We start from the raw sequence: 12,939 nt of genomic DNA, 5'->3' as shown, positions 1-12,939 counted from the left end.
ATGGGATTTTTCGGTTTCTGGGAACCAAGCGCCCTGCCCCCTCCCCCATCACCTCATAGGCTGCATGGTCCTTCCCCATCTCTGCCCTTGTAACCTGTAACTGCAGTGCAGAGTGGGTGAAAAGGAGGCATTTCCAGGGGTGGGTAAGAGGCCACAGAAGCATCATTATGATGCTTCGTATGTGGCATCTGCCTGCTCTGACGAATGCAGGGCAGCTGGAGCATGGAGGAGAGGATCCCCTCTGTGCTCGGCCCACCCTGCATTAGATAGTTGGCCGCTTCCAAGTTTGGAGGTGGCCGACTATCCCAAAAGGATTGCACCCTTAAAATGATTTATAGTATGTAGATTTTTTATTATTGGAATACTTGTAAAAATCTAAATACAAGCGCAGGTACTTCCCTTACATTGTTTAATTTTAAGCCCCCCCCCCCCCGAGTACTGAAAACTGTTGACATGCTAATTTTAGCAGTCTAAAGAAATGTGCGTGATATGCTGACAACAGAGTTGAACTCTCTTCCACAGAGGTTGTTGGGGCATTTTCAGTTCCATTTCAATCTGAGACATATGCATTTCAGTTATATGTATACTAGAGATAATCACCTGAAAAACCTTAATTACAACTTTGAAACTGTCAGACTTGTCTAATATTGTAGTTGCAATGGCATACATTCATTTTTACTGATGCGATTATGAAACAAAATTTTCCGTAGAAAAATAAAGCAATGGAACATTTTCTGCCCCACATCTCTGTTTGATACTTCAGATTTACTGTATTTAATTCAATTTCCATTACTAGAGCTCCATCCTGGAGATTTTCACAATCCTTAGGTTGTATCCTATTGTGCCCGCACTCATGGGAGTGACGCTTGTGCAATGGGGCTTTTGTGCTTCCCAAAAATAACTCGAAACTAGCAGAAACACTTGCAGAAGGGAGCTCCGCTGACCTATCCTGATCTAGAAACTAGCATTTCCTGGGTTATTTTTGAAGTCCGAAACCCCCGTTGTGCATGTGGTCACTCCTGTGAGCATAATGGAACCAGCGGAGTGGCCTTGTTGGATACAGTCCCTTATTTGTAGCAATGGGACCTCTCAATTTAGTTTTATCAGCACAACTATAGAGGTGACTAGTGAAAAGACTGAATATGTACAGAAACTGATCTAAAGAATTTGCGTATTTCCACTGTGAAAGTTTGTGCTCATGGACAAACTCTCTTCTTCAATCAGTTATCCATCTTTCAATATATCAACACCCATCTTTCCCAGTTCTGACAGTGCAGTCAAGCATTTTGCTACAGTTTAGCATGTAAGCATTACTCTATGCAGAATGTAGCACAACAAAGGGACAAATGATCTGAATGTGTGCTGGGTGCATGAGAGAAGATACATCTGCAACTCCTCTTTGGTGACCCAGCAGCAGGCTAGATGTGCTGCAGCAGCTGCCGCCAAGCCTGCTGCCAGCAAATTCACTATAGCTGCCATTTAAAAGTTTACATGGCATGGCTATTTTTATACACTATTTTCCCATGCAACTGACGTTAATAAGGACTGAAGTTCACTATAATCCAACTGCTTTTTTGGCAAGTGTTCCTATAATGGATAGTATTTCCATGAACAAAGCCCTCTATGGCCTGCCCTATGATTACCACTGACAAGTTGATTAACACCTATATAAACTGTTAAGGCTGTCAAATGTCTGAAATTCAAATATACCACAAAAGGTCACAGAAAGACATAACACAGAAAGAAAAAAAAGCATTATTTATTTTTCAAGTACAACTCCGAGTTGTATTGGTAAGAAAAGCACAAGGAATCTTGTTTCATCCACAAGTATTGGCTATGCACATTTCAGTTCAACTTAAAAATGCATTCAGGTTTACAAATGTACAAACAGCACATAAAATGTATAGTTTGAACAGAATGCTCTTTTGTTCAGCCATTTTTGCTCCTAAGATTTTTACATTTGTAAAGTCTTTTAACAAAGACAGGCTTATTTTTTAAAAAATACTCTGCATTTTTTTAGAACAAGGTGCTCTTTAAAATTATGTTTGAGAGCATAATACTGGGAAAAAAATTAAAAACCAAGCATGGTAGTTAAAAATCACTGTATTTTGGAACTTAACCAGGTTTTAAAAAAACATAAAGGGCAGATGGTAAAAAAAACCCCAAACTGTGGTCATAGATGAACAGTTTTTGACCACATCCAAACTTATCCAAGCTGATCAGCAATTTCACACTACCATAATCTCAAGACAGAGTTCAGAGATGCAAGTGATGAATGTATGACTAGATTTTAATGGTGCTGTGAGAGGGAGCAAGGGGAGAAATGGCAGCAAATGGCTTGCGAATTTTGTTCCAGGCATGTTACAGAATTTCCCATGATCAGATCCGAACAACAGTCACTTTGTTTTGCTTAATTTCAGTTTCCAGGTGGGTAATGCATATCGGGCCAAGGATCTGAGCTTCTTCTTCCAATTGCAGGGCTCCAAATTAGCCATGGGTTATATGCTTGTCCCAAGTCTTCAGGACTGCTAACTGCAGGGGCAGCAGCAGAAGGTGGTAAGGCATTTTCACTCCCAAGATCGATACCTGGCAGTGTGTTAGCTGGAGTGTTGAAAGGGAGGGAGTTGTTCAAATTACTTGACCAGATGGAACTGCTGAATGGAGTGGTGGTAGTAGACCACAGGCCGCTTGGGTTGCCAAGGACAGACTGCAATAAAAAACCAGAACAAGAACTGTAAAACACAAGTCATCATAACTACCAGGAAAAAAAACAGATGGGCTTGTTTAGCTCTCAGCTAATGATGTCAATATGTACCGAAATTAAATGTTCAAGGTGAAATTAAGGTGCAGGATTCATCCTTTTACTGTTAGATCTGCTTAAGTCAGAGCTTTATGTGAAACAATTAGTTACATAAAAAGTGACCACATTAATCCCTTGTTAACTGCCACAATGCTGCAAGAATACCACACAAAAGAACCCGATCCTTCTGCACGTTGGGCATTCAGTTATTACTGATGCTTATAGCATAAGAAAAGTTGGGTGGGTGGTTAGGTAAAGCGCACAAACTGTGCCAAGTTTTTTTCACATGGATGTACCATGTTAAATACCATTTTACACAATGGAAACATAGGAATATTCTACTTAAAAGGCTGCTGCCAACCTGAGGTACACTCAAGTATATGTCCAGAAATACTGTGGTGGGTGGAGCTGATCACGGAGATGGTGATCAACCTGCACCAGATGGGGTTGTATGCTCCTTAAAGGTTAGATTCACAGCTTGGGGTGCACCTGGATCGTCCACCAGTGACTTAGTCAGGCATTTTAAGCCTTATTTGGAAGTTTTGAAGAAATCAGTTGCCCTCAATAAAGAGATTATCAAAACATGTCAGGAACTATAAACACTGGTGCAGCAGTCTTTTGTTTTGTTGTGCTCTTGGATCCAGCATTGCTACTGGATGGCCAGCTGTAGCTTGGAGCGCCTTTTCCAAAGTTTACTGGGTATGCCAGCTGTGCCCTACCTAGAAAGGAATAATCCATGGTCATTCACAGTTTACCAACACGGTTGATTACTGCAATGCATTATTTTTAAATGTCTTTGGAATCTTCAACTGATTTGAAATATAACCTCCATGTTGTGTGGGACATGAGCATATTACACCTACAGTATAGTTGAGAAGATTCACTATCTCCCAGTTTGTTTCTGGGTGCAATTCAAAGTGCTAGTTTTGATCCTTAAAATCTAACACGGTCTGCAACCTGAAGGACCACCTGTCCTTGCCTGTGGTTAGGCTGGTAGCTCGGCCTGGCATTACCACCTGGTATCCTCAGTCAGCTGGCAGAGTCCATGTCTGACCCTGCTTTGGCCCACTGACAATGGTGATACCTGTCAGAGCCTCAGTTCCAAGGTAGCCAGAGTCCAAATGCAACAACCTAGACATTCCATTGTTCTGAACCATGGCAGTTGCCATGCTTTTGCAGGACTGGCCATTTCTTTCAGTGCTGGAGCTAGATCTGCTGTTGGCTATGAGAGAGAGAACCCTTTAGGCACCAGGCAAAATATATCCAGTTTACTTGGGGTGTTGGTAGAGAAATAGATTTGTTATATTTGTGATTTTTTTACATTTCAAGTTTGGCCTCTGCTTGGTTTAACAGCTGCTATATTATTTAATTGCTGCCTGTGTTGCATAATGGTATACTCTTTGATTTCCTGGTGTTTTAGGATGCTAATATTATATACTGCCAAGCCACCTTGAGTGTCATTTATGCTAGCATGCAGCATACAATTAAAATGCTTTTAATCAATAGACTGATTAAAACTCATACAACTAAATTGATTAAAATTTATTTAATTGGGTTGCAGACTGAACAAAAATCAATCTATAAAAATAAATACATAGGCGTGAACGCTGGGAAAGGTCAACTGAGCACTAGTTATTTACATTTACATTTTCCAGACATCTTGGGCATACAATGGGAAGGGGATCTTTGTTTTGAACCTGACTCACAGGTGGAAAAGATCAAAGAGTAAAGATGGCCCGGGTGAATCTATAGGACTGAAAGTGGATTTTACCTGCTGGTATACAGGACACTTTGAGCTTTTTGGTGGTGGGCAAATCTTTACTGGCCTTGCAGCACTTTGACACGAATCAGAGAGCAATGAGTTAGTTACAGTGAGCCAGTGCTGTAACTGAAAGGTAAACAGGGATTGTATGAATATCCTGTACAGCCTAGTGAGTTAGACTGAGCTTTCCTGGGGCCATGTTTAAGTCACAACTGATCTAGGAACTTGGTGGATGGTCTTGAGCAAGTAGGGATGGGCGGATTCCCTACCTGCTGCTCTGGGGGGAATCCGCCCGCAGGGGGGAGGCGATCCATTCCTCCCCCCGGAATCCTATGAAGCTGGCTCTGCAGCAATTCCACGGAGCCGCATGCCAGCTCTGTATCCCTGCCGAATGGTGATACAGTAATGGCGGCTGCCATTACAGCATCGCTGTTGAATGAATCCAGAAGCAAGTGGACGCCACTTGCGGCTGTAAAGCTCTTATTTACGGCTGCATCTAGGTTAATCTAAGAGCTTTATGGGCGCAAGTGGCATTCACTATGCCACTTGCGGCTGTATTCATTCAACAGCGATACAGTAATGGCGGCCGCCATTACCGACTCGCTGCGGACAGGAGCCAGCTCCGTAGAATTCCGGAGGGAGGTGGAGGTAAGTGGTGCTGCTCTGCCATGGACTCCGGTGGCCAGATTCCTTTGAATCCGGCCCCATTGGGGTCCACAGTGGATGTGTCCACCATCCCTATGAGGAAGTCACAATGCAGCAGCTATCAGAAATGGAACGATCACCTCTCAGAATTGGCAAACAAACACAACAAGTACCAGTGTGTTCAGCATTCAGAACTGTTAAGTAATCAACCCAGAGGCTTAAACACAACACTTTCAGAATCATAATTTACATAGGGACATTTTAACGTAGCTACGTATTTGTTTTTTAAAGACACTCCACAAACCCCTTCAACTGGAGCAACATTTAGAAGCAGTCAAAAACTGTTTAAGTCATTGCATTTCTTCACATACTAGTAAGAATGGGAACAGAGAGATAATAAGAGAATCATATACTTACTGAAGTTGTGTGAGTTGGAGATCCTGAACTTGTTGGCCAGGAGGGTATCAAATCTGTAGCTGAAGAGTCCCAGATAGATGAAGGAACATTACTTAACTCACTCCAGTTTCGCTGAGCATCCTGACCATAAACAGGCAATGACTGGCCAGGTTTGCTGAAAACTGTAAGTGAGGGGAAAGGGGATAAGGCACACACCCATATTTCATTCTGTCTTGAGAAGTTTATACACAATGTCTTGATTTCCCATAGATTAAATTAATACCTTTACACTAACATATACAAAGGGAACCAAAAGACTTCACATGTAGTACAGATTTTATCAGTTATTAGTAAGACAAGTGTTTTATAAGATCAGTTTTGCAGACACTGTTCAGTCCTTGGGAAGACAAGACCCTTTACTACAGCTAAATTAGAAAGAGCCACACAGATCAATCCAACTTAATAATCCAGTGTTTGCGCTGATGTTTATGTAATGGACTGCAATTACCAGATCATTTGTGAAATCAACTTGTTTATTTTTTTGCTTTGAATACCCACATCTGAAGAACAATGCCTTAATTTCAAAGCTTGCTCCCAACATTGTAAACACAAGCTGTCCCAATAAAGCTTACTTGCTTTATGCTGTTTGTTTTGTGGGACTAACATCACTAAGGAGCAGACTCCAAACTTGAAGTTGTAATAGTTGGAACCAACACTGACAGCTGCTACAGAAATGTGATCAGATTGCTTTTTTCAGAGACATGAACTAGCCATTTAAAAAAAAAAAACTTGGCTAGAAACGTTTTTTTGAAAGATTTTATTTCCCACAGCAATTTGAATGGAAGCTTTCAAAGCTTTTTAAAATATGTAGCTGCAACTATTGGGAACTTCTCTACCCACCTCTCCATTTCCAAGTTGGAGAGGTAGCAGGAGCTGGCTGTTTGCAGAATGAGTGACAGAGGTGCTCAAAGAAGTATCTCTACTGCCCCAGTATCTCTCTCCCAACTCCTGAGCTGAAGGCTGGAGATGGATGGTTGTGGTGCTCCAACATCTGCCTCTGCTACCCATGGCACAAACAAGCCCCCACCTTTCCTGCCAGAGACAGAAAGGCTGAAATTCATTTGGGCAGCGGATGTGCTGTCTCAGCTGATGCCCTCCGATTCCCAGCACAAATGCAGGGGCCCTGCTCACCTCCGAACTTGGGAAGGGGGAGTACAGGATTGTCCCTGGCCTGAGCTACAGATGCAACATGAGGTCAAGGACCTACAATCCAAGCTTATATATGTCTACTTAAAAGTACGTTCCACTATGTTCAATGGGTCTTGCTCCCAGTTAAGTATATTTACTTGGGAGGAAGCCCCACTGAATACAGGAGAACTTACTTCCAAGTAGACATGAGAAGAATTACAGTGAAAGGTAGGGGCAAGATCCTGACCAATAGGAATTTTGATTTGGTTGCCAAGGCCAGTCAAAATCTGTAGGTCCTGGCTGGAGGCAATGGGCCAGTTTGCACAATCAAAACAAGCCGTGGTGACTTGTTGCGAGCTAAAGTGCATGGTAGCACCTACTGGGCACAGTCTGATTATCACCGCCCAGCTGCATTGTATTGCCTGAACCCGTATTGCCTGAACCCGGGCAGCATGGCTTGTTAGAGGATTAAACAACCCATGCTGTGTCTGGACAGCAAGATAAGCTGCGGCCAGAAGGTGATTATGCAAATTGCACCTGGTATGTATCGCAACTAAGAACAAGCCACCCTGGCTTGTTTTGCTCATGTGAACTGGGTCAGTGACTGGCTAGAACATAGAGAGCACATCAAAAGTGACAAGTGTGAAAAAAATAATATCCTGAAACTGGGAAAGTAGAGATATATTTATTTTCCCCAAAACTGAAGTGCAAGAACCGGCAACTTGTCAATGTAAATAGTTTGAACACTGTTCATTCTTATGGCCTCTATTTCAGTTCTTTTTGCTGTAGACTTATACTGACATTTTAAATAGAAATATATTTTTGAAGGCAAGGCAAGGCAAGGTTTGTATTACTAAAATGGACATTACTGTAACCTTTGGCAGAAAGTTCTAGCTAGCTCTAAATCAACTCTACCGAACATGTGCTACATTGCTTCAGGGCAGAAAGCCTGACAGGTCTGGCAGCTTTCACCCTAGGCATCAAAGACTTGCTTTTAGCTCCCAATCCAGAGGGAAAGGCCTATTTACCCATGGATAAAAAGGCTATTGTCTGTGTCATAATATTTTCAAAGTTAATGCTAAAGGGGCACTTATTCAGCATGAAAACAACGTTGACACTTCCCTCCAGTATTAGACAGGTTCATGGATCGCAGAACTGAAAGGCACCCTCTGCCAAAAAAAGGAGTCGTTTGTTGCTGAGAGAGAGCATGCATTCCTTCATTCTCCTCCTCAGTTGGTCCACTTGATTATCTCAACTGGGCAAGAGGCCACCAAGCTGTGTAACCTTCTATTTTTTCTGGCCGCTAAGCCAACTTGCTCCACCCCCAGCCTTTTGCTTCCAAACTTCTCTCTTATGGATGCCTGAGGTGCATGTAATTCTATTTCTTCTCCTTTGTTGAAGTTTGTCAAATCTTGGAGAGAATGCTGCTGGCTGAGGCTCCCATATTTGGTTTCTCCTGATAAAGCTCATTAGTACAGTGGGTAGAGTGATGTGCTTGGTTGTGGGAACCCTGAGTTCATATCCCCACTCGGCCATGAAGTTCCCTGGGTGGCCTTAGGCAAGTCACTAGCCCAGCTTGCACATCATGGTAAGCCAGATTTTTTTTTAAAAAATCTGGCTTACCATGACCATGCTAGCATGCTGGACCACACAGCTTGTTTACTCCTGCTTGGCTCCTCCTGCTAGCAGGAGCAGCTAAACAAGCCAGGGACTTGGTTAGCGTGACATCTGAACTGGGACGTCATGCTATCTGGGACGTCTGGGTTGTCTCCCTCCCAATAAGCCAGAGTCATAAACCAAGAACAAATCCTAGTTTATGACACTGGCTTGTCAGGGAAGGGGCAACCCAGAGTTCCTGGTTTGGACATCATGCTAACCAAGCCAGGAATGGAAAGTCCTTGACTTATTTAGCTGTTCTTGCTGGCAGGAGAAGCCAAGCAGGAGCGATTGAGCCATGTGTATTAGCATGCTGGCACACTCATGTTAAGCCAGTTTTTTTTTTAATGGCTTACCATGGCATCCAAATGCGGCCACCATCTCTCAGCCTAACCTATATGAAAACAATCTGCCTTTTAACCTGACAGATGGAATCAATTAAAATAAATAGGCATATAATTAAAGCTGCAGTATACTGCCTGAAATATTGAAGAAAGTGGCCTAGTTCACATGTAACAAGAAACCACGGTGGGTGATTTCCCTGTGGGGCTTCTTGTTGTGGCAGCGACAGCCATTTTCAATATTCAGGGCATGCTATAGCTTCTTGCTACGTGCAAACCCAGTGAGGGCGGGTTGTTGGGGTGGTTGACAATCCACCCACACCCAACAACCCACCCTTGCTGGGGTTCATGCATAACAAGGAGCCGTGGTGGGAGCTTGGATCGGCAACCAACCCACCATGGCTAAACCACGGTGGGCTGTGGTGATTGTGTGAACCAGGTCAGTGTGTGAATATCAATTTAACAAAAAGGGTCACATTGTTAGAAAGGACATATTTAATATCTGCATTTATTCTCTATTTCAGAGATACACAAATACCCAAAACAGCCTTAAGCAAGCGTGTACCCTAATCTCAGCTGCAGTGATTTAATTTGGTTCTCACCAATCAGCTAAAAGCTTTGCTGATTAATCTACACTGATTAAACTGATTAAAACTTGCAGTTCCAATGAAACTATATTGTAACCCAACTGTTTCAGCACACAGAAAAATAAATCTAAACGCAAAAGTCCAGAAGATAAGACTATTTGATTAGCTTCTTCAATATCTTTTTTAAACATTTTGTTGCTGCTGCTGTCTCTTTCCTGGCAAAATTGTAAGAACCTATAGTTACATGCAATAACTTGACTATTTATAACTGTTCGGACAGGAAACATTAACTACTTCCCTGTACAGCCAATTAAGAAATATGGCATATAGTTCAGTTACTTTTAATACCACTCACCTCCACTTAAATTAAAAGAATTTCCAAATGCTGAGAATGAGTTGAGGGGTGTGAAATCTGGGCTGCTGGGATTGCTTATAGGACTCCACAAACCAGAACTAAGTGAAGCAGGAAAGAAGAGGGGGCGGGGGTGTTGGTTAGGAAGGTCACTTTATTTTAAGGAACACCAGAACACAACCAAACATTATATGGACCACAGTTATCAGTACCACAAATAATAATTCTAATACACTGTTAATTTTGACTAAAATATATGGGTATGTGACAATGGGACTTGTACTGAGAAACTGTAGGCAGGCTTACAATCCATCTTCAGTTAACTGAATTAAGTCATTTTTCTCTTACCCATGGAACTGCACAAGATGGTCCCCATCTTTCAGTGTCACATGAGAAGAAGAAATGCTGTTGTTCTAATGCAGGGGAGGGCAACTTGTGGCCCTCCAGATGTTTTGGCCTACAATTCCCATCAGCCCTCCTCACTGGCTATGCTGGCTAGGGCTGATGGGAGTTACAGGCCAAAACATCAGGAGGCCACAAGTTGCCTACCCTTGTTCTAATGTCAAATTACAAACAAATTACTATGCTTAACAGCTTACCCTCCAAATTTAGAAACTTTAAGCAAGGTTTTTGATAAATCTGGGTGTGAGACAGAAAACTCTTGCTCGCATATCCTTGATTGTTTAGCCTTCTATTTTAAAAGGATTGATCCAAGTTACCTGTCGGAGCCATCACTATCAACAGCTGTGTGTGAAATGTTCATACAGCCAGAAGTCTCAGTTTTCATTGGTGAAGGCTTTGCTAGGCCACTACCACCTGCAAAAAAGAGTTTAAATTAGCAAAACAAGACAGCATTGCAATTACACATTAGGAAAACAATTGCTTTTCCTGGCCTGTGTGTTACCTGGACTCTTGTCATAACCAGCAGCTACAGCAGCAAAAGTAGGATTTCCATTCCTGCCAGGGAGAGAGGCTGTCTTTGCCACCTTATGTTTGGCACTACTGAGCAATTTGCTTTTCGGTTCACTAAAAAAGAAGGAGAAACAGAGGTGATATTCTTTAGAGCTTACCTGTACTGGAATTTGTCACTGACAATTTTACTTAACAGTATTTGGTCATTTCAAGGCAGTGATCAAATGCCATCTGATGACTTATTTGAAATATTGCTGTATCCGAGGGGACTAACAAGAAGCACAGTCCCTGGTCTTTTCTCTTCACCCTCCATTTCCTACAGCACCCTTAATATAAGGCTAGGACTGATGAGTGGCCAGAAGGTCGATTCAGACACTGCCCCTGTCCTAAGGCTTGCCACAGGGAGGGTGACCTGGAGCTTATTTTTCTTTTCAGATTCAGGGCAGTGTACAACGGGCATGAATAAAACTACTCATTCCAAATACAACAAAACAACAAAATAAAATAGCAACATTCTTAACAAATGAACAACCTAAGAGTAATGAAATTTTAACAATAAAGCAGACTAAGCAACATTTAAAATGTCTGGGAAAATCATTTAAACCATTTAATCATTTAAAATGTCTGGGCCAATTATTTATAATGTTTCAGCTCAGTGCCAAAATGATGCCAATGTTTCCATCATACTTCTTTGAGGTGGACATTCCAAAGTCAGGGCACCATTACAGAAAAGGCCCTCTCTTCTGTAACCACATAATGTACTACTTCTTGGAAGGCCGCTTGGAGATGGGCTTCAAGTGAAGCTCTTAAGACACAGGCAGGTTGATATAAGAAGATGCATTCCTTCAGGTATTTGGGTCCCAAACCATTTAGGGCTTTAATGTTAAGCACCAGCACCTTGGCTTGGACTCACAAGCAAATCAGCAGCCAATGCAGTTCTTTCAGAACTGGTATAATGTGCATCCATCTGGCTGTACCAATTAAATTCTGGCAGCTGAATCCTGCACTAATTGAACCTTGACTGAGGGAAGGCTGTTTTCTATTGGTCCAAAATGGTTGGCACTCATAATGGACAGCTCTCCAAGCATACAATCTCTTCTCAGTTTTGCATCTATCAGCATATCAAATAAGCTTGCCCTCATCCCAATTCTGTTTATTTCTCATATCTACCATCAAAATGGGGAAAAGGGTCAAACTTGATGTATTATTTTTAAAAAGCTGGAGCCCAAAATGTAAAGTAGCATGGTTAAAAGAGACATTTTATAATGGTAGAAGTTTCTTCTCTCCAGATTTTTACCATGGTTATGCAGCACCTATTTGAACTTACTTGCAGGTGTTCACAATACTGCTGTAAGTGTTCCGTGGCACAAATGCCAATGATGCAGGGGGTGGAGACTGAGAGGCAGGAGTTGGTGAGGTTTGTCGTTGCTTCAAAAAAGCATCTGCACTGAGGGTTTGCAGGGACAGCTTATAAAGATTGTCAGTAGCTAGGAACCAGAACAAGGTAGATTTTAGCAACCACATGAACTTTTCTGGAAAACCTCCCAGTGGGATCCTCCCAGTGAGAAGTTCATCGAATTTTGTATTGTAACACACTTCTATCTGATGCTGTTTTATAGAAGTATAAGGTTCAATTTAGCCCCACTAAACTAGGTACTCTGAACCAGCAAAAGTAGTATTCTATACAAGGTAAACCAGGTAGAGCTTTGCAGTCCTTTATCTCTAGACTTCAACAATAATTTCAAGTTCTCACCCAACCCACCTGTCCTTTTTGCCAGGACAGATGTGTTACAGTGCTTAAGTTGCCGTGGGGGGGGGGGGAACTGCTTTCCAGGTACCTTAACTTATCTTAGTCAAGTTCTTGGTTGAGAGGCCATACAAGACCAGCCCCCCGCCGAGTGCTTCTTCCTTTTATAGGAGCTTTTTATTGGCTTGACCACAGCAACATCTATAGCTGAGCTATTGCACTAAGTGGTGCTTAAGAGTCTATTTAGATATGGCCTCCCCCGACCCAGCATCCCTCTACTGAGATAGCGAGTGGGAGTGGGCTTGGGCTTGTACTAGTTCAAAGATTCCCTACCGAGATAAAGTGAGATCGCATAAATACTTGAATCATGGAATCTACCCATTTTGGCATTACCCTTTCCCACAGCAAGGAGAGTGGGAGTCTTGAGAGATTGAGCCTAAGGCATTTTCCTGAATTATTTCTTGAGGAGAATTTGTGTGTTGGGGGTGGGGTGGGCAGAAGAGATGAGATATAGCATCCATATAAGCCCTTACTTGCACTCTGTGCCAGGAAC

At 42.3% G+C, this 12,939-nt stretch overlaps 1 protein-coding gene across 4 annotated transcripts in view; it reads right to left on the bottom strand.

Annotated features, from left to right (window-relative positions):
* Positions 1–1,744: 1,744 nt before the first annotated feature.
* TMEM131 (transmembrane protein 131) overlaps positions 1,745–12,939 on the bottom strand; it is a 115,735-nt gene continuing 104,540 nt past the window's right edge. For all 4 annotated transcript variants that reach the window (XM_084844392.1, XM_084844395.1, XM_084844394.1 and 1 more), the window contains 6 exons: positions 11,967–12,126; positions 10,632–10,753; positions 10,447–10,543; positions 9,731–9,828; positions 5,625–5,785; positions 1,745–2,707 (listed from right to left, as the gene is read on the bottom strand). In XM_084844392.1, the coding sequence (XP_084700518.1) occupies positions 2,417–2,707; positions 5,625–5,785; positions 9,731–9,828; positions 10,447–10,543; positions 10,632–10,753; positions 11,967–12,126 (929 nt within the window). In that variant the 3' untranslated portion in view covers positions 1,745–2,416. The remainder of the gene's footprint in view (positions 2,708–5,624; positions 5,786–9,730; positions 9,829–10,446; positions 10,544–10,631; positions 10,754–11,966; positions 12,127–12,939) is intronic.

Source organism: Heloderma suspectum, chromosome 3 (assembly GCF_057233095.1).
Source record: "Heloderma suspectum isolate Gila_16-S chromosome 3, 16-S_ref, whole genome shotgun sequence".
Taxonomy (NCBI): Eukaryota; Metazoa; Chordata; class Lepidosauria; order Squamata; family Helodermatidae; genus Heloderma; species Heloderma suspectum.
This window is presented reverse-complemented; position numbering and strand designations above follow the sequence as displayed.